At 40.6% G+C, this 21,651-nt stretch overlaps 2 protein-coding genes and 1 long non-coding RNA gene across 4 annotated transcripts in view; 2 read left to right on the top strand and 1 right to left on the bottom strand.

Annotated features, from left to right (window-relative positions):
* LOC126747478 (uncharacterized) overlaps positions 1 to 1,707 on the top strand; it is a 47,661-nt gene extending 45,954 nt beyond the window's left edge. Inside the window, exons 3-4 of the long non-coding RNA XR_007664219.1 lie at positions 1,043 to 1,145; positions 1,411 to 1,707. This is a non-coding gene — a long non-coding RNA (uncharacterized LOC126747478). The remainder of the gene's footprint in view (positions 1 to 1,042; positions 1,146 to 1,410) is intronic.
* A 4,486-nt stretch (positions 1,708 to 6,193) lies between these two features.
* Positions 6,194 to 19,747, top strand: LOC126747471 (cAMP-specific 3',5'-cyclic phosphodiesterase 4A-like). 2 transcript variants are annotated; one of them, XM_050456134.1, is made up of 16 exons: positions 6,194 to 6,226; positions 6,326 to 6,386; positions 13,325 to 13,524; positions 13,581 to 13,740; positions 13,797 to 13,897; positions 13,953 to 14,084; positions 14,138 to 14,308; positions 14,364 to 14,863; positions 14,917 to 15,046; positions 15,105 to 15,306; positions 15,668 to 15,916; positions 15,968 to 16,281; positions 16,336 to 16,486; positions 17,642 to 17,820; positions 17,885 to 18,113; positions 18,170 to 19,747. In XM_050456134.1, the coding sequence occupies exons 1-16, from the start codon at positions 6,206 to 6,208 to the stop codon at positions 18,175 to 18,177; spliced, it is 2,808 nt and encodes a 935-aa protein (XP_050312091.1). In that variant the 5' UTR covers positions 6,194 to 6,205; the 3' UTR covers positions 18,178 to 19,747. The 2 variants fall into 2 exon arrangements, with proteins under 2 accessions (XP_050312091.1, XP_050312092.1); XM_050456135.1 differs by lacking the exons at positions 6,194 to 6,226; positions 6,326 to 6,386 and adding an exon at positions 11,340 to 11,525.
* Positions 6,887 to 9,495, bottom strand: LOC126747473 (cytochrome P450 4d2-like). Its single transcript, XM_050456136.1, has 8 exons — positions 9,304 to 9,495; positions 9,053 to 9,250; positions 8,808 to 9,002; positions 8,517 to 8,755; positions 8,334 to 8,465; positions 8,040 to 8,280; positions 7,358 to 7,537; positions 6,887 to 7,104 (listed from the first exon to the last, which is right to left on the bottom strand). The coding sequence occupies exons 1-8, from the start codon at positions 9,464 to 9,466 to the stop codon at positions 6,935 to 6,937; spliced, it is 1,518 nt and encodes a 505-aa protein (XP_050312093.1). The 5' UTR covers positions 9,467 to 9,495; the 3' UTR covers positions 6,887 to 6,934.
* Positions 19,748 to 21,651: the final 1,904 nt, after the last annotated feature.

The following is a 21,651-nucleotide window of genomic DNA, read 5'->3' as shown; positions in this document are numbered from 1 at the left end:
CTAGCACCATCTATGGGTCGACCTTAGATAAAGTGACATTTTCTGAAAGCTTTCAATTTATTGCTAATAATTGTGGAAAAACATTTTTTTCATGTATTTCCAAGGACACTATTCCTTTTTTCGCACGCTCGTTTAAAAGCCGTAAACTGGTTTTTATCTCATTATCTAAACACACGACCGACGGAAGTTTGTTTAAAGATCACATTTTAATTTTATAAAATAACACAAATGTGTTATTTTTTGTTCCTGTGACTACTACTACATGCGTACGTACCGGTAGGATGCCAAAAAGTTTAAATTTTATTACGTGGGTAGGTGCAATGAACAAACAAATCAACCTGGCGGATAATAGGTTAATATCAACACCAATCAAAATAAAAATAGCTAAAGGTTAACTAAAATTAGCCTACTTATTTCGTTAAGGAGCTGTTTTGCTTATGATGATAATGTTATGCAAATCGGTTTGTTTCATTAATTTTGCCAACGTAAATAACGTTGGATATAAGTGATTGCGGCCTAGCAAGAGGAAGCAACGATCATCAAAACATCATCGAGGTATAATAAAAGTCAACGCACATGCGTTAAGAGGCGGGGCTTGCCTTGCTGGCCAGTAGTACAGAGAAGTGCATGCACTGTTATCACATTTCTTGATTATCACAAGAAGTACTTGGTTCGAGTGCCTGGAAGAGCACGTCTCGAATTACTGGCATTAAACTCTAAAGTTTGGCCCCCTGGCTTAAAAACCGTACTAAAGCCCTTCGTTCTCCCTACTTCTGTGTTGCACTCGCATCAGACATATTGATTTGTGGCTCACCCTCTCTTCATTTACATTTGCTTACGTTCGAGCGACCCTACCGAGGGTAAAACTGAAGGGAGCACGACACAAGACCACGTGATTGCGTTTCCCCGAACAGCTGCAAGGGTATTTTCGGCCTACGTTTGACAACAAGCGCACTCTTCGGCAAAATATCAACAGCCTCCTACTAATAACTTTAATACACTTTCAAAAAAAAAAGTGTTAATTTCTTGTTTTATTTTTCAGGTTGTAAATGAAAGTGACGTAGTGCTAAAATGTCGTTTATATAAGTGTAACTATTTCGGAGTGATGACGTGCTAAGGTAGAGCAAGCGAGGGATAATTTGCAGGTATGTTCTTAAATTTATTAGCTGTCCCTATTACTCACTCCTTCATGACTGTCAATAAAAGTGACAACGTGGCTCTCTGGCGTCAAGAGGCCTTCTACCGATGAGAGACGAGTTCCTTGAGATAATCTCATGAACAATATTCGGCACTACTATTGTAAACAGATTTCCAAGGACTTGCACTATCTCCCAAACTCAAAGTCTGTATTTCCTGCTCGTTTTAATCTGACTAATGGCCATATTAATTTGCGAAAATCGACTCTTTCAGCGCATCGCAGCACCGCGGCCACCATGCGCACATAAAAAGGTAACGCCATCCCCCCGTCCCCCGAGTAGCGACAGCGCAGCGGCCGCCCGCCCACCACGCCGGTTGGCGCAGCGGCCGGATTTCCGTAGAAGAAGCGACGCGGTAGAGGAAGAAGGGGCGACGCGCAGTGGCGTGCTGCGGGGATGGCGCTGGCGGGCGGCAGGTGACGGGGGGCGCCGCGGCGGGGCGCAGGCGCGTCAGCAGTGGCGCCGCGGCGCCCGCCGCTCGACGCCGTTGCGGTCTCTGTTGGACTTTGGTCGCGCGGGCGCTGCGCCGTGCCGTCTGCGGTTCCGGCAGTCGACGCTCGTCCGACGACTCGTACCAGGAGTTACAGCCGGTGGTGCAGCCGCACCACGAAGAGGAGGAGGAGGAGCTGCAGGTACCAGCCGTGAGTATAATAATTAAATTCACCCCGAAAGTGAACTTTTGCGTCCCTTTATGCCCCCTTGGGGTCTTAAATATTTCGGTGGGCGAAGAAGTTAAATAAAGGGCCGTTAATAAGTTGGCGGGCCTGAATACAAATAGCCGAATTAACCGAATTTCTTGAATGTCTGGCTGCTCGAAATGAACTCTCGATTAAAAGGGCGAATTCTGGATGATGATTATTATTGTGTAGTACGTACACACGTATATAAACTAATAAGAGGTAATCGGGACGCTCTGTGCACGGTGCCAAAATAAATTAAACGTTTTACGAGTACGTTAACCAAATAAATTGTGAAAGGATCGAATTGACGGCGTAAATACGGAATTTTGAATAATTTATCGGTTTGTACGTGCCTGTTGTGGAACACTCCTTGGTGCCCCGTGTTTTTGATTGCGCTGTCGAAAGGCCTATTTGCGTGCGGTATGCATTTATAATTAAATTGGGTCTTTTACGACCAAAAAGTGAGTAAGCCATGGCCTGCAAGTCCACCAGATTTAAGTATCATAAACTTCCACAATATTACAGCAAGAAAAACGTCGAAAAACATCACCAAGGTGAAAAAAAATCTATTAATTTCCATTTAACGAACTGAAATGCCCGATAAAAAAACAACATTAAGCAATTAATCAGATGTCAGGATCCATTTAGCTTAATTAATATTACGGGTAGCTTTTTTTAATGGCACAGGTCCAGTCGGGAGAGGCTGACGTCATCCCGCGCTGGATAACATATTTTCGTTTGGTAACATTCCAGTTGGGAAGTGAGGAGGGAGGATTCATGAAAACGCCATTAAGTTAGAGTAATTATACATTTTCGCCCCAGAAAGTCTCTATTAGGGAGAATCGCGAGGATGTAAAGGGACGTGGAGCGCCAAAGAGGCGCGGGAGGAAGGAAGGAAGGCAAAGAGAGGCCCTCGACCCGTTTGGCGCGTTGCCAAAGCGCGCACTTACGTACATTTGCTGACGTCACCGCTTCGGCGATAACCAGCGTCACACCCCTCCTCGTAAAACCACGTTGCCATGACTAAATTAATTGAAAAATTTGACTCAAAATAAAAAACTTTCAATTTACCGCAGTAATGGCAAACACAAGAGCTCCAATCAATTTTTATTCCAAATTTGGCAACGTTTTGTTAAGTGATCGTCCCTCGACGCCCTCGCCGCCAATTTACATTTTCAAATTGGGAATTGTAATTTGTGTTCGACGATTTTACGTGTTAACACCTCGTTGTGCTCGCTGTATTTATGGAAAATCATGGAAATTGGGAGATTGGGGAGCGAAAATGGAAAGGGGACCTGCCAAAGGTTCATTGGTTATCCAAGACTTTAATAAACTAAGAAACTACGATGCTCCCACTTGAATTATCCTGACTGTGAAGCCAGTTGATGGTTCCTTTATCCTCACTTGCGATCTCAGAATCTGGGCTGACAAATGTTCCTAATGTTATTAAGAAACAAGCCAATGGAGGTAGAAATTCTTGAATAATTTGAATCCGAAGCCAGTGGAGAGTCCAGGGAAGGTTTGTCCTCAATCGAGCTACTCCTACTAAAACCCAACTACCTCAGAAACCGCTAAAGATAAAATCATCGAACTAAACGAATTGCCTTAAATTCAGAATGAAGCATTTCAAAAATATTCTGAGTACAAAAGAATCCAGGAAAATTTTTCTAATTAAACTCCCCCTGAGTGAAAGGAAGCAAGAACCTCGAGACCACTCTGCAGCACAGTTCTCATCAGTGTCAAGTACATTTTTCCTTCAATTTTGCATTTTCCATTATTAAACTTGAAAAGGGGTGAGGGCTAGGGGGGAAATCCATCACCCGAGTTATTCCTCAGAACCCGGAAAACTTTAATAAAACAGGTCGGTGTTCGGCGAGTCGCAAACCAAACTTCAATTTAAGGAATTAAGGGGTCGAGGGACGAGGGGGCGTAGGTCGGATGGAAAACCGGCATCTGCAGAATGTTTTCAAGAATGTTAAGCGGGGTTTTAGGATCTAGTTTAATAATAAAGCGAGTTCGCTCTTGGCGGTGAGGGAAACATCGGGTCGGGATGAAATTTTAATGGAAAATTTTCCGTGATTTATGATTAATTCGCGGATTTATCTGCGTTAAAAAACGAGGAGGACTTTTTCACTCGGGAAAACTAAAAATATTTACATCGGAAGGATTATTAATGACGTTCAGGGCTGCCAAAAAACATTAAAAAAATTAAATAAAAATGCGCCTAGAAATGTGGTAAACAAATTTATCAGCCGGCTTCGAGTCAAGATTGTTCACGTCAGCGTTTATTTAAATTAAAAACACGATAATTAATTCAAATTCGGTAACGTTGTTTCAAGATTAGTACCGCTTTGCAATTAGAACATGCTAACGAAACCAAGTGGAACATGCGCATATTTTAATTAAATTTTCCGGAGCGTTTTATCGTCCAACTAATAAAAACGAAAATATAATGGGTGAGTTCGTTTTTATTGCCCGTCGGGTGACATAACATTTTTATATAGTTTTTTTTTCGATGTTGTGTCGCTAAAAAGCTGCCCAACCATAAATCGGTTAAGAAAATACATAAAATATAATTAATGGCCTATACGTTCAGGGTATACGACGTATTAAATTGTTTTAAAAATAAATTTGTTGTTACGGTTAAGCGCTATAAATAAGTTGCAATTTTATTACTACTCCCACTAAAGCCTCTAATATCTCACAAACTACTATAGATAAAATTATGACACTAATTGAGCTAGATTGAAAAAAAGGTGCCCATTTCTTAAATCCTACTCATTAAAAGCGAATCCCCGTTAGTCACCAAAGGAGAGCTGAGCCCCGTTTATTTGCACACCTTTATTGCTATCAAACTGGGTCGCCACAAAAACACCACAGAGATAATAATAACAACAATGCGTAAAAATACAATTTAACGCGTTGGCCTATATACTCACGATAAGCCCACGCATTTTAATTGTTATTCTAAAAATAACAAAATAGTTATTAACCTGGAACGATGAGCTCCCCATAGGGGATGCCAGGCCCAGAAACTTGCCATATTGGGGCCAAAATGTTAAACCAGGGTTAATATTTGTATAAACAGGGCATTGATAAACATAGAAATCTGTACCGAGTCCTGTTTACCAGTCGGTCTATTCGGTGCGGATCCGAATTTGAATTTCAAATGGAACAACTATATTCAATCGGGGCGAAACGGTTTTACATGACGTTTCGCCTGCGGGAAATACCGATAAAAATGTCAACCTTTATTAATAATTAAATGAAAGGAGTTCGATGGCAGAGGCCTCCGAGCTCGTCAGACCTATCACTTTGTAACTATAAAATCAAAATACTTAATTGCCTGAATATTTTAATACGACTGGAAGGAGGTTAACGAAATTCAAGATGCTACAAACATTTTTGTTAAGAAATTGTTAAGGCAATTAAAAAAAAATTAAAAACACTAAAAAGAAGGTAAAGGAATGGATAGCAAGGGGATTAATCACCTCAATTAAACACACTCAAATAAACTGAAAAAAAACTAGAAAAACATTACGATCTTGGATTACATAACACTTACAAAGCCTATAGAAATTATTTAAATAAACTAAAATATAACAAAGTATACTTTCTAGAAAAATAAAATAAATAATAACAAGAATGATATTGAAGGCAAGGACAAAAAAGCAATACATTCGTTATGGTGATGGCCAACTTTTGCTACAAATACTTTGTAGATGTCAGTACAAAATTAATAAACCAAAGTCCCAACTTGTCTACGTTTTTAAGACCAGTGTCAGTCAACGAACTTATATCATCATTAAAATCAGATAGTAGTCCAGGGATAGACAAAATATCCAGCAGCAAATTAAAGAGAATTCAGCCTTTTATTGTTTTACCATTACAACCCATAGTAAATACAATTTTAAAACAGGAAAGGTCCAATTCAAAAGGCAAAATCACGAAATAAAATTTAAAATTGTAGACCAATCAACCTAGTTAATAACATAGCCAAAATATTTTAAAAGGCTTTAAAGGATAATTAGAAGGTGATAGAAAGTATAGATATAAAATCTATAAATTTTTGTCACTTATAATTTTCTTAAAAAGCATATTTTTCTCAGGAAATAATTTTCTGAAAAAAAAAAACGTTTTTCATTAACTCTACCCTTATTATTGACATTGATTGACATTGGATATTATTGACAAAAAGCAGTGATTTTTCAAAAGGATTTCATCGAATATTTGAGGTATCCCGTATCAATTTTTTTAAATGCCGAGTTTTAAAAGTTTAATAAATATACCAAAATCGTTGCATAAATATTGTACATTTAACGATAGTATATGATGTGTTGCTTGAGTAAGGTAATTTTATATGTTATGAATGTAAAAGAAAAAAATGTAATTTTCAATAATTTGATTTCCACTTTTCGTTGGCTAAAATGCGCACTTTTTTTGTTTCAGGGAGAAAATGGCATATCGATCGACTTCGACGGCGGCAACGTTACCTATATCCCCATCAATGGTGAGTAGTAATTAATTTTTTCTTTTACCCTTTATCCCTCATTTCGCCTGCCATATAAATCGTGATACAAAGCGCCGCTGAAAGAAAATTAGCGCTCTTTTAAACGGGGGCTGAAAAGAGGGTTGGGTAAATTGCAACCCTTTTTTTTATGGGGGCGCTTACGTGCTTTTGTAGAAACCTAGAGCTTTCGGGGTGCATTTTCACTACCTAATTCGCTACAAGTATTGATCCGGTGCCTGGATTAGAGAAAACCCTGGATCTAAAACTGTATGAAAACCTAAGCTCCTGAGCAATTTCCACGAAGGCGCACCAGGAGATTACCGTAATTTTTTTCCATAAAACTAACCCGAACTATGTAACTTTATTACCGAGCCCCGATAACTGGGAATTTCGTAATTTCCGTAAAAGGGGGAACGAGGGCCGAATCCGAGCATCCGCCCCAGAGAATAAGGTTTTAAAGTAAACGCGTTTTTAAGGAAATAATCAATAATAAAACGTAGTTTTGGTAATCATATTTATTTCCTCAATATAATAAAAAAAAAAGAAAACTATTTTCCTGCAGGCTTTCTCCGTTGAATTTTCATCTTATATCCGTTCATCGATTTTAAGACCGAGCAAGTGCCTATTTCCATTTTAAAGTTCGGATCCTCGACTACTCGGAATTGGAGCAGAAATTTCGCTACGCAGGCTTTTAGTGAGTACATGGCGTATCGCTGACCTAAAATTTATTTTTTAAATGTACATAATCCTTCCCCAAAGGCTGAAACCGTGGTTATTTCTTTAATAACAAGTCCTGCATGTCCAGGAGTCATTAAAATCGAAACTTTCCCTCCTTGGAATGTTTTGTTAATAACTGGACATATCGATCGTAGGCAGTGGCACGGGGAATCCACAATTCACACGACATAAATTTCTCCTTTTTAAAAACCACTCCACTGTCCTATGAGGTTATGTTACAAACTATTACTTGCCTATGCAGTTACGTGGTCCCGCACTAAAGGGGATGTACGAGTAGTTGTGTCTCTGATCCAGTTTCTCCCCCAGGAATCTGTCCGGATCGAATTTATCAGGATCCGGAAATACCGCCGGATCGTGACTCATCCCGTACAAAAATATCGCGACGGTTGTGTTCTTCGGGATCGTGATTCCGTCTAAAACGGATGCGAGACGAGAGTTTTCAGATTGATCGTCATGAGGGCCTCGAGGAGGGTTTTTGTCGCGGTCAGATGTGTCACGGTGCTCACAAGCAGGATGTACGGAATTCAAGGTAATGGAATAAAAACAAGATAATAAGAAAAACAAGGGAAAACGTTATTTGGTCCAAAAGAGTGCTTCTGCTATCTTGAAGTGTGTACGAGTTGAGAAAATGGCGAAAACTCTTGATGAGTTTCTCGGAGATCGAGGAGGAAACTGTATCCCCCGGTCGTTTTTTTGTAATGGAAATGTTCGGTTTTGTTTGCTTATCTGATTAAACTCGTTTTGTTAAATACTTGGGAGAGTTTCTTAGGGGAAACACTTTTATTGTCAGTTTAGAAGTTGAGTAATCTTGAATAGAAGCAAATCCAGAACTAATGATCAAAAAGAATTAAGTTATCCAAATAAGTGTCTTGGGACATCTGACCTTTCACCTCTCCTCGTACCCACCCCACTTACCAACCGTCCAATCCTCATCAATATTCCTCTCGATCAAAGGTACAGGCTGATAAACCCTCAGGGCCTCCTTCACCACAATATCCATATATTTCAAATCGTTGATTTGCGAGAGAGTGACTTCGACCTTGGGATCCTCGCCCAGGACCTCGCAAAATTCTTCGTAAATTTTATCCTGACAGTGCGGATTTTGGGCTAAAGCGTACAAAGTAAAGCACATCGCTGTGGCGGAAGTGTCGTGGCCCTTAAAAGCGGGTCGTTAGGTGTAAAATGTCATTAACAAGGTTAATTATTTACTTCGAACATGAAGGTGTTAACCTCGTCCCGGATGTCTTCGTCGGAAAGGTTGCCGCCATTTTGGTTGGCTTCCAGGAGCATGTCCAGGAGGGCCGACCTGATTTTTACACCGTCCTCCCTAATACCTGTCATCTAAACGGGTATTTTTCAGGGTATATTGTACACTTTCATTGAATTCAGTACCTTTCCCTTCTTGGCGAACTCGGCTTTCCTTTTCTGGATAACTTTCTCAGTAAACACGTGCAAAGTATTAAGGGTTTGATAGTAAATCTTATAGGGTTCCGAGAACCTGAAGAACAAGGGATGCCCCATCCATCCGGAAAAGAACCTGAACACAAAGATTTCCAGGAAAGTTTTAACTGCTTCCACATATTTCGGGTTTTCTTGGGACTGAGCCCCTATGGGGGTACCAAATGCTGTTTCTGAAACCTTTGGGGTTACCACTAATGACTATCAGGATCCTTCGGTACATACCACAAATAATATCCAGAGACATCAGATTGATATATTTAAAAATGTCGATAGTTTGCCCAGGGGCCCCCTGCACTACATCATTCATTTTATCGAGCATTATGTCGATCTGGTAATTGAATATTTGCATAAAGTCTTCTAGGACTTTAAAATGGAAAGTGGGGGTGATCATTTTCCTGCGCTGTTTCCACTTTATGCCTAAAATTCGCTTTTTCAGACACGGCCCTTATGAAAGACAAAATCCTGACCTGTGCTCACTAACAAACCATCCCCTAGCCAGGGCTTGAACAAGTCGTACCCGTTGGATTTGGATAAATTGATGTTGGATGTTAGAAGCTCTTCCAGGTATTGCGGTTTGTTGATGACGATCCTTAAGGTTGGCCCGGTCCAGAGCTTGTAAAAGTTCCCATATCTCTTCTGGAGCCTTAGCAAGGCTTGCAGGTAATCTACAAGGAGCTGCTTGAAGCTTTCGGTTCGAATTGTCCGAAACCAGACTTACCCCCAGGCGTTTTCCCTAATAAATTCGAGTTTCCTATGACGGGCCACGGTTTCGGTCCGGGAATCCCTCGTAGTTTCCGATATTTCAGCACCTCCAAGTACCAGTTCACCACCGGGGTTAAGAGCACAACAACGAAAGCACAAAGTACCGCGAACCCGATCATTTTCGATCCACAAATGAATTCAATCACTCCCGAGTGTTGACTTTATATATAAGATTAAACTAATCTGTCTGATAATGCGGCGTATAGTTCAAGGTTCAAGGCGCGTAAAATAGTGCGTTAAATTTTGATGAGAGATTTTCTATGCAGTCTAAAACTAATCCGTTAAAAGACCTACTTGCAGGAGAAATTAAATTCACGAGAGAACACACTTATGATCCACGCCTAGCTGCAGTGGATCATAACTTATCTCTGAAAGAGTACGAGTTGGATGCAATAAGGGCCTGCTGACGTGTAGCGAAATTTAAACCGTCGTAACTTTTGCACTTTAAAATTCGTTTGAAAATATTAATGTAGATTTTGTTAGCGAAAGACTTGCTTTAGTCGAAGTGAAGTGATTATTACTGTAGGTAGACTTCCAGAGAACTTATAACACGCTTTTGAGTTGTAGTGACTGCTGTGTGAGCAACATTTTCTCAAATATCTTTGCTAGTATTTGGTTTTAGGTGTTAAGCGTTATTACACTTTTAAAATAGGCTGACACTAAGCAAATAAAGTTTATTTAATGAGTTTAACTTAAGCGGGTCGAAAGATATCAGTCAAAGACTTTGAGGTTGGCGCAGCAAGAGGTTACTGACGTTCAGCAAAATTTAAACGATGATATCTGGAAAACGGTTGGTTTTAAAACAATAATTCCGACAAGTATTCGTAGGAAATTGCTCATTCCGCATCTGATCAAGTTCCAAAGAAGTTACGAGCAGTTCCTGTGTCGTGACCATGGTAATCGGGATATTTCTTCTAAGAAATGTGATATCTCAGTAGGTACTAACTATTACACCGATTTACAAGTTTATACGAACTTTTTATAGATTATGCTCGTGCTCTACAAGTGACGGGTACGAAAGAGAATCCCCAAAAACGTTTTCCGTCCAATTAAACGCGCGCCGCATTACAAAGTGGTTAAATTAAGGAAACAAACTTTTGGGCAAACACACACATACAATTTTGCGGAAAGTTGGGCGGACGACACGACTTTCTGAATAATAAGGAAACTTTAAATCAGTTTCGAGCCTTCGGGGGGGATTTCGCCGCTTGCAATCAGTCGAATGCGGAGAAGTTTGGAGTATGTTTGTTCCGAAGGAAGAAGTTTAACTCGCGGATAAACATTTTTAATTAATTAATTCCATATGGTCGTCTTTTTCCAGCAAATCAACATGCAGAACTTTAATCCGTTAAGATCTTTATAATTTAATTTAAATAAGTCCTTTGTCAAAGATGCAGAATGTCCCTGTCCTAACATCTCCTGGTGCAGTTTGTTTTAAATATTACGATAATCCCAATGATTCAATTCATAGGCCTTCAGGTAATAGAAGCCCCATGCGACGGTACCGTAACGAGAACCAGTACCCTAACCGCAATTTACATCTTCTTGAAAATCGCTACAAAACCGGCGCCTTCTAGCCGATTTAAAAATGGTACCTGAGTACCAAGGCTCAGCTGATTTTATTGGGTTTTTATGGCCGGGTACGACCGACGTAGGCTGCTCAACTGGCTTTATGCATGGTTTGTTTTTAGATGCCACAGATGCTATTGTGAGTAGGTTTCTCTCGAAGGGGTACCTGAGGATATTATCTTTATGCTATAGCCCTTATTCTTTGTACATTTTGAGGCGAGGCTATAAGGCTTTTGTTAATGATATTTGTAGCTTATCAAGGACATGCCTTGATGGAGATTTAAGCCAACATTTCAATCTGCTTTAAGAAAGCAGCCATAATAAACGTAATCAATGTAAACGGATCGAAAGCAGCAGAGAAGGCAGAAGGTATACGACTCTCTTGCCTCGTATACGTTTTCAGTTCCCATTCAGTATTTCATTAGATATGGGTACGACCCGCGTCGGTCTTAAACTTTTCATTTTTTATGTGTGAAAACACCGAACAATATGGTACCACGATGACGGTTATTTTTGTGTGTTTGTGATGCGGTAGTGACGCGCCCGATTGTTCTTCGTAACCGGGTCAAACCACAGGAGGAGGAGCAGCAGCGGATCCATGTGATAACAGTACGTAAATGTTTGTGTTTATAATGGCGATTCACGACAAAGCCCCGGGCCATCTCGGGCATGTTTGCGCTTATCTTTCGTTTAACATTTATTTACTGGCCTTATCGAAGATCTTGTTGGTGTGGGCGCTCATTGTTTCCCGTGTCATTTATTATGTGACCTCAACTTAACTGACCATTCTTAATGTAAACGTGGAATTTATTTGTTTATTAATGCGGCATTAAGGAAAATTGTTGTTGGTTCTATTTTAGAATAATAGATAAGGAGTGATTGCAGGCCCCAAAAGACTGTCAGAGTTGCTCAGGTCGTTCAAAGTAATCCAGGGGTTCACTTAAGGCACTTGGTTCGGTCGTTGGAATCTAGGATAAGTCGTACAGGAGACTTAGTCCAGGAAGTTGGACTTCAGGTTTGAATCAAGTTACTTCAGAATTATTTACAGTAATCCCAGGCAGTTTTCCTTGATCCTTTTACTGGTATTTCATATTAAAGTAACATAAAGGCCTCTATTCCAGGCTCTTGAACTTCCCCCAGCCGTTTCAACATTGATTGGAAGACTCCCAAATCATTTAGAATAAGGGCAGTTTCCAATGATCCGGAAGATCCTAGAGCAACCTTGATCCAAGGAGAATAGCGTCAAAGTACCGAGATTAAATCTAAAGCCTGCTGTTTTGCTCCATTTGGCTCGGATTTACGCGATTTCACTGAGAAATTGGAATTTTTCCATTCACAGAAATAGACAATCAGACCGATTAGTACCTATAAATTTAGAATTATTAGCGAATTATCGTCTATTGATCGGCCTTAACCCACATCCGAGTGTGAGCGGTGTGTGCTACGAGTTTACGTAACCACATTGCACTAACATTATGATGTCAAGATAACCATGAACCGCGTTTGTGTCAACTGAACGATAATCGTTTATCTTTAATTGCAGTTTTTGATCATTTATTGATAAGGCATCACAATCACATTCCTCAAAGGAGATGTCATCTGCAAAGCTATTATTTTTCCCTGAGAAAGACCCACATTTTTAATTAACATAATTTAATCTAATCAATAGGAAGCTTCGGAGCTTCTCCTTTAGCAAACTGTGCCAGGAATCGAGCTTCTGAGTTAAAATTTATATATTAATACACATACAAGTTGGATAAACCGGTAAATGGCATCAGAGGCTTTACAGAAGCCTAGAAATACCCTTACAGTGAGCCTCGGCGTAATTATAGTAGCTTGCAGTTGCACAAGTTGGTGCATTAACCTTTCCAAAAATACTCCTCCTAGGTATTTCGTCGCTCTGACGCAAGAAACCCGATTAATTGTCTGGATATCGCCATATCGAGATACCATTAGCAAAGTAATACTTATTATCCGTCATAAAAGCGTCTAACCATCATAGAAATTAAATTGTAACACTTTTTGGTGCGGGTCGTTCAACCGAAGAAAGTGGTTCTTCTTTTGCCGCAATAGAAAGTTAAGGGGGAATTTTTACGCGACACATTCAGAAAATAAATAAATAAAATTCGCGACACGTACCGCGCATGGGGACATTGCAAAAATGTTGGTGCGAGGTTGTTACGGGCGTTTATCTGATGAAAATTTTAATCGGCGACATCGTACGTCAAACGATGTGCCAAAGAAGGACCGGAGCTGAATTCAAAATGTAATTTCATGGTCGCGTACGGCGGTCAAAGGCCTTGAGGAAATCATAGAAAACTTCTTCAATATGATCACTTGTTGAGAGTGTTAATCCTCTTAAGATTGCTCTTCTCCTTGTTTCATACTTGTATTATTTTTTGTTGCAGTCCCATCAGATCTGTCGCCCCTGCAGCGCAAGTTCTCGAAAGAGGACTGGGTACTGCTGGACGCGATGGGTACCGCGCCGACGCCGCACACCTCCGGCAAATTTCTGACGATGCACAAGCGCCGACGCAAGAAATTGACCACGCGCGCCCTCTCCCAGGACCACGCCATACTTGATGACATTCATCACGGACTGGTCCAGGTATAACCATCTCCCGTCTCTCTCTCTCTCTTTCTGACAATCCAGAAATCTTCCAGATGATTCTGGACCGTAGCAGCTCGTGGGCATTTAACGCTTTCACCCTGGAAACCGTCGCCGGTGGCCGATCACTGCCTGTACTCTGCGTACACCTCTTTCACTGGTACGGTTTACTGGATCACTTCCACTTGGATGTGGTGCGCGTCTGGAAATTATTCAGTAAGTAAAGTTTCCTCACTAATTCCTCCTGATCTATCAATATATTTTTTCCACAGCTCTTATAGAGGAAGGCTACCACAGCACCAACCCTTATCACAACTCGATTCATGCGACTGACGTAACTCAAGCAATGCACTGTTTTCTACAGGAGGAGCAGGTAATAAATGCACTTATCCACGGCTTGAAGGGTGCTTTAACGGATTTCCTTCCAGATCCGGCGTCACTTGACTCCGCTCGAAATAATGGCGTCACTCATCGGTGCGGTCGCCCACGATCTGGACCATCCTGGCGTGAATCAACATTTTCTCATCACCACCTCGAATCATTTAGCTATTTTGTATCAAGTATGTTTCCCATCGCAAATCTAGTTATCCAGTATTAATCTTGACCTTTCCAGAATATGTCTGTATTAGAGAATCACCACTGGAGGTCTGCGGTAGGGTGCCTCCTGGAAAGTGGTGTAGCTGAACAACTTCTGCCTCACAGGAGTGACCTCGAACAACAAATCAGAGATCTCATATTAGCCACTGATATTAATAGACAGCAGGAGTTTTTGACTAAATTCAGAGTGAGTCAGACTCTCTCTTCACCGACCGGTTTCACCAAAAGCAATTTTCTTTCAGAGGCACATTGACGAAGGCACCTTGGACCTGCGGCTCCCGGAGAACCGCTCCTTCATCCTTCAGATAGCGCTCAAGTGTGCCGACATATCGAACCCGACTCGTCCGTGGGACATATCGCACAAATGGTCTCTCAAAGTGTGCGACGAGTTCTTCAGGCAAGGGGAGTTCGAGAGGCAATTGGGTCTCCCGGTGACCTCCATATGCGATCAGCAGTCCACCTCCGTGGCTAAGATTCAAGTGGGGTTCTTTCGGTTCGTGGTGACCCCTCTGTTCTCAGAGTGGCATCGGTTCATGCATAGCGACCTCTCAACGCATATGATCGAAACCCTCGAAACGAACAGGAAGAGGTGGGAGGACCAGGAGCGCACCGAGCAAGCGGAGGAGACTCAGACCGAATTAAGCGATGCTGAACCGGAGATTAGTGAGGACGAGGAGCCAACGAAGAGATCCTCAGAAGCCAGCACCAGTATACACGATTTTATTCCACCACCTCCTGCAAAGTATGTCTCGGAATCCTCTTCAGTATTGTATGTTATTTAATGTAATCTTATAGGGAAACACGAAGACAATCACTTGCCGTGCCAACCCTGGAATCTCTTGGAGTCCGGCGGCATTCAGTGCCGGTCCACATGGAGATACCCACTGTAGCTGCCAAAGGTTCTTCTTCTCCACAACGACACCAAGTAAGAAGATTCACATGTTTCCTCAGGAGAGTTTTAATATTCTCTAATGCGTTTTTAGCAACCACCGCTCCCAAGAACGATCTTCAGGAGAGAGAGTCTACCAGCCAGCACGACGATACGAGTCTCGCAAGGTAGATCCCCAGTATCTCCTCAAACCGAGTCCAGAGCCTCTTCGGGGCTGAGGGAAGAAGACGAGCTGCTGCATTACGGTTCGCAATCGTCGGTCATCAGTAGCAGCGGAAGCCCCTATCATTCTTCTGGTAAGAGACGTTCCTCGGCAGTCTCCTCAGTTATCCGTAAAGTTTCTTTTACCACAGAACCCCTGTCTGCTGAAGAGACAGAGGCCAGAAAGTGCCTTCAATATTATTTTGCTTGTTTCATGGACAGACTGCCCGAAAACTAGTCTCTTCGTTTGTGAGTAGGACGGTGTTCTGTGTGGCTTAGCAAAGCTGAGGCAGCTTACTATGCTTTCCTATCAATTCTCAATGTTTACAGCCAATTGGGTCTCAAGGGGATCCAGAACATTCATCCTAATTATTATATCCTTGGGCTATCGGGATAATAAGCTTGCCTTCGGGTTCTATTATTGAGAGTTTATTAATTCAGTTGTTTCTCTCTTAGAAGAGAATCCAGATCGTCCCCTGAGCGCCGAAAACCTCTTGCCAGAGCCCTCGATAGCCTCGATGACGAGCAACTCCGCGATCCGCCACTTGACGGCGGTTCTACAAAGTGCGGCCGATCGTGCGACCCAAGCAACTGCCGGAGCCACTGCCAAATGCCTCACGAGGCAACAAACCTTCCCACCACCGCAGCCTTACATGAGGGTGAGGTACATGAGTGCGACCGCGGAAATGACCACTTGCCCCGAAGGTAAGTCTCTCAATAAGCTCTCGGCCTTGTACTCACAAAGAACGGTTATAGGTGACAGCAGGAGCAACTCGTCCTACAGCTCGCACGAGAACGTATCGCGCGGGGACACCGTTCAGCTGTTGCAGCAACAGCAGCCGGCCAGCTACACGATACCGGCCATAGCGGTGCTGAGTCCCAACAACAGTAGACCCCCGGATCTACTGTTGCCCGGCGAAACGAAGACTTTGGGTAGCAATAACAATAAACGTGAAACCGAGGCGGCCTCTTGTGCCGAAAAAGAGAAGGAGAAGAGGGTCAAGTTGTCGGAGAGTAGCGGTCCGTTCTGCGAAAAGGAGAACCTGGACCCCAGGCAGATCCAGGGAACGGTAAGGGGTCGTACACCAAGGAGGAGGTGTGGATGATTAAGGGTTGTTTTGTAGGGAATGTCGAGGAGAGGCTCAGCGCCGGTCTTTTTAGCCCTGTCCAAGCCCGACGAGAACAGTTCCTCCGCAGGCGGAGGGCTCACCACGGCGGACGTACACCAGGCTCTAAGAAGAGGTTCGGTGCCCATCGAGATAGCTCGGCATTTCAGTAAGTTGGATATTTGGGTCTCTCAAGGTTTAGGAAGCTCTTTTGGAAACTGTAAGATGCTTTAAATCGATATTTTAGTTCAGGGAGGCACGGTTTCAAAGGGAAATTACGTGGCTTAATGGATTTTCTAGCGCATTCAGCAAAACTTTGGGATCGATCAATATCTTGCTCGAGTTTCACCAAAAAGAGTTCATCAAAAGTTTCACCAAAAAAACAAGAATGATTGATGGTTGGGATTTATGAGCTGAGTGTGGCTCATTAGAGAGTAATTTGTTAAATTAGAGCCTGTGAGAACTTTTCTATCTCTCTAAGTAACTCTCTTCTATAAGTTTTAGGGAGAAGTGAATGTTGATGTAAGGGGTGTGGAAGAATTTTCGACATGTGTCAATTTTTTGAAGTGGTGACCCACTGAACATCTTATTAACATTATTATCCATATAAATAAAAGCCGCTGTGTTTAAATTTGAGCAAGATTCACTTGATGGACTAAAATGCGATCTGACGGATTTACTTTTTAATGGTAATCTCCTTCCTTGGGAATCCTGATGGACTGTGATCTGCTTGAACATATCCCGGCTTTCAGTAGACTCTCTTCTTGGGGATGCTTTGTGGTGAGGAAAATTAGGAAGGAACTAGCTATAGCCTACTAGCCCACCAACTGGCTATAACAGCATATTTTTGTTTACTTGAGTCACATCTTGTATAATATACCGTTTTGGGAAGTGGCTAATCAAGGTATTTAACATATAATCTTCACTATTCAAAAAAGGGCAGTAGATGTGCCTCAAAGAAAGTCCTGCGGAACGCACTTTGTGGAAGAGAAGATCTTGACGCTGACTTCTCTCTTTATTTTGGAAACATCTTCACTTACTTTTAAAAACCGTATCAGGCTGCAAGGTCCAACGCCACTGCATGTGCCTCGTCAGAAACTTAATTTACCCTTACCGATTCCCAATAGTACTTGGTGAAAAGGTCATTGTTATATGAGGGTCGAGAAGTTTTTAATCACTTGCCTATTAGTTTAAGAGCTACTAATTTATTAAGGACTTTGAGAGGAGCAGATACGTGACTTTCTCTTTCTTTAGAGACCGATTTACCCATTTTTTTCGATCATTTTGTACTTATTAGATACCGGTAAATGTCGTAATTTTCCAGGGAGTTTCGACGAGGATAACGGCAAGGAACCGACCTCGGGTCACATAATCAACATCACCCCAGTGGAGACGAATCGTACCTTCTGGCTCTACCAGAGACGAGGCTCGGCCCCCGTGGACTTGCCACCAAGCGGCGCCACTCGGTACGAGTTCGTACGACACACCAGCCTTAACGGAAAGGTACTGCCGGTCTGATTGTATTCCCAAACAAACAGGGAAACTCAATTTTTAATTTTTGGTCAAGGCATGCCGTGGCCGCGGCAAAAAACAACTGCGCAGGCGCAGTAGCGGCGGCCCGGAAACGGTGAGCGGAGGAGGAGCAGGCGCGGAACCGTCCGGCGGCGGGTCGGACGTGTTGGCGCGTTTCTGCGCCCAACTTCACCGTCGGGTCACGCCCAGCGAGAGTACCGATGCGCTGCTGGCACGGCGCAGAGGCTCGTTGCCGCTAGAGGTCCTTACGGTCGGTCATTCTGGTACGAACCGGTTTCTTGTGAGCCACGTGGGCGATTATTTTATTTGATTGTTTCAGTATTTTGACGAAAACCGATGCGCCATTAGGGCCGCGTCCACCCGGATCAGATTGCAATAAGGACCAACCCGACCATCACCGACTGACATCTTCAAAGTACCCGTTTTTCACCTGTTTAGCTCATTAGTCGTTTAAGGATCATTAATCGTACGTATATTCGTGAATTAATTATTTATTGATATAAGGAACTATGAAACAAGCCAAATATTTCATTAAATGTGTATTCAGACATTGTGTGTATCGGTTCTGCGAGGGAACAGCCCCTTTCAGAACCTCCTGCATCCATTATCGTCATAGATTGTATCTTTCTTCCGAAATAATCAACTTACTATAGCGCTACTAAGATGAATTCTCGGTTTTATTTATTTTTATTGTTTTTTTTTATGTGTGTGCGAGTGTGAACATCAAATTTCTACGAACGTTTTTTTATTTGTATATTTTGTTATCCAAGTACCTTTTTCGATTTAGTTTTAAGTTACTCACAGTATCGTTTTGATTTTGCACGAGGCGCCAAAATATTCAAATCTAAGTAACCTCATCTTGTCAATTTAAATCAGCGCCATTTTGGTGTAAATAACATGAATCAGCATAACGAACGAACAGATTAATAAAGTAATTAATAATTTTTGGCGAATTCAACGTGTCGGGCATCCACCCCACCTTTTAAGCTTAAACACCCTAATACATAAAATTTGGGCCTTATTTGTACAAAATCAAAGGGGTATTATGGGTACTAAGGGACACCGTTGCCCTTATATTTATTTGTGCAATTTTTAAATAGTATTTTAATAGTTCATTTGTCTCCTATCGTGAATTAAGTATTGTAAGTTCTGTGTATCGTAGTTTATAGGGGACAAGGTTTAAAAAAGAAAATCCAAACGTTGTGCCCCCGCCCCCTGAATGTTACCATTATACAGTATAGGGTCGCGCCCTTTTAGTAAATAGAATTATTTTGGCACAAAAAAATCGTATATTTTGTTATTTTTATATAAACCGCATCGCCGCTTTGACTCCCACCATCCATTTTTCCTACAGGCATATAATATATAAGTTACCGTTGTATAATTTGTTTAGGGCCTAAACCATGAAAAAAAAAATAATTACAAACATGTTTTTGTGCCAAAACTTTGTCCCACCTCTAAAGAAACTAAAAACGCTCCTCTAGGACCACTAAATGTATCTTTCGATTGGGAAGAGTGTCCCGAATGTTCTCCCCAAGACTGGACACCCACAGTTGCTCAACGTGAAAATAGTACAAAAAGGAAACAATCAAAACCGTGTAGATCAAAACTAAACAGAAAACCCAGCGGGGCCAAGACATCGGGACACGTTTCTTCAATGAAAACAAAAAAAAAACAACCAATTTATAATCATAAACAGGGTGAAACAAAACACAAAAATTACCAACAAATTAATGGTTAATTTAATGTAATAAGACTGGTAGAGAGAAATGACATTAGGAATGTGTATAGATGTGAGCCCACATTAACGTTTTTTTGTTCTATTATTTTTTGTTTGGTCTGTGACCTAAAACTTGATTAAAAATCAAATAAAACATTCATGTTTTTATGATAAGTACATTCGGAGTTTTATTTAATTTAAAAAAAAAACATGGTCTGTAGTAGATACAGTCCTGATTTATAGAGAGAATTTTATTACCTTTATTTTGCTGTACAACATTTTAAAGGATGTTTATTAGTCTTTGAGTAATATGAGCAGGTAGAAGCATATTTTTGGCAACTACCACTTTGGTTATTGTGTAATATGAGGTAGAGACATCAAAGGTCTAAACCCCTATACCAAAAAATCAATTTAAAAAAAATATATATCTGCTGCAGGTAGCTTAAAGCTACAGCCTAATAACGGTAATTTCATAGGCTTTAATATGATATAAAACAATATTGAGTAGGTTTTGTGTTATATAAGGTAGAAACATCAAAGGTTTAAACCTTTCAGCAAAAAGCCCATTTTAAAAAAATAAACTGCTGCAAGTAGCCTAAAGCTACAGCCATAATTTGTACAGCCCCATAAAGGTAATTCCATAGGCTTTATTGTGATATAAAATAATTTAAAAAATATTGAGTAATTTTTGGGTAATATGAGGTAGAAACACCAAGGGTCTAAACCTTTTAACAAAAAGTCAATTTAGAAAAAATTAACAAATTTTTTCTTGCGATAAGGTTCTTCTTGTAATAGCGGATGAATTTAGCTTGACTAGCATTTTCAAATAGAAACGTATCATCCATTTTTTCTCTAAGAGACCAATTTTTTTTTTTTTTTTTTTTTTTTTTTAATTATATGGATTTGATGAGATTGTGATTTTGTGTTTTTACCTTTGTTTTGTTTTCGTTTAGTCTCTTAGAGAAAAAATGGATGATACGTTTCTATTTTATGGAAAAGTCAATTTAGAAGAAATTAAATTGCTGCAAGTAGCTCAGAACTACATCCATGATTTGTATGTTCCCAGAAAAGTAATTTCATAAGCATTATTATGATATAAAATAATTCAAGAGATATTGAGTAGTTTTTGTGTAATTTGAAGTAGAAACACCAAGAGTCAAACCATTTATCAAAAAGTCAATTTAGAAAAAGTTAAATTGCTGCGAGTAGCTTAAAGCTACAGCCACGATTCGTACATCCTCAAAAAGGTGATTCCATAGGCATTAATATGATATAAAATAATTTAAAAAACATTAAGTGGTTTTTGTGTAATTTGAGGTAGAAACACCAAGGGTCTAAACCTTTTAACAAAAAGTCAATTTAGAAAAAATTAAATTGCTGCAAGTAGCTTAGTTAGCCACACCCATCATCAGAAAGGTAATTTCATAGGCATCACTACAATATAAAACAATTTAAAAAATATTACAAAATATGCAAACAAAATTTATTTAATTAAACTAAATTATGTTTAAATTTATTAAAAACATAATTTATTAAGGACAAAAATGGAGAAACTTTTTATTTTTATGACATAATTATGTTATAATACAAAATGTGGATGAAAGCACACTAATACTTTGTGGCATAACCGTTATTCTTCACTACACCGTCTTGGCATAGATTCAAGACGATTGTGTATAATATCTCCGGAAATTTCACTCCATGCTTTTAGGACTTGGAATAATTCGTCTTTATTTCGGAACTTATTCGGATTTTTTAGTCGAACTTTTTTGTCTAGGTGCTCCCACAAGTTCTCGATGGGATTTAAATCTGGACTTTGAGCTGGCCACTTCGGAACTTGAATTTGAGAGGTTAGGAAATTTTTAACAATTTTAGAAGTTTGCTTGGGGTCGTTATCATGCTGGAATTTCCAAATTAACGACAAATTATCCTCGGCGTAGGGAAGCATATTATTATTCCTTAAGATGTTTAGATAATTTTTAATATTGAATTTTTTATTTATCTCATAAATTGAATTTACTTTCATCTGACCATAAAACGTTTTTCCATTGATTATAGGTCCAATGTAAGTGTTCTTTTGC

This window comes from Anthonomus grandis, chromosome 19 (assembly GCF_022605725.1).
Source record: "Anthonomus grandis grandis chromosome 19, icAntGran1.3, whole genome shotgun sequence".
NCBI classification, from domain to species: Eukaryota; Metazoa; Arthropoda; class Insecta; order Coleoptera; family Curculionidae; genus Anthonomus; species Anthonomus grandis.
Note: the sequence above shows the minus strand (reverse complement) of the source record. Positions and strands in the feature narration are given on the sequence as shown.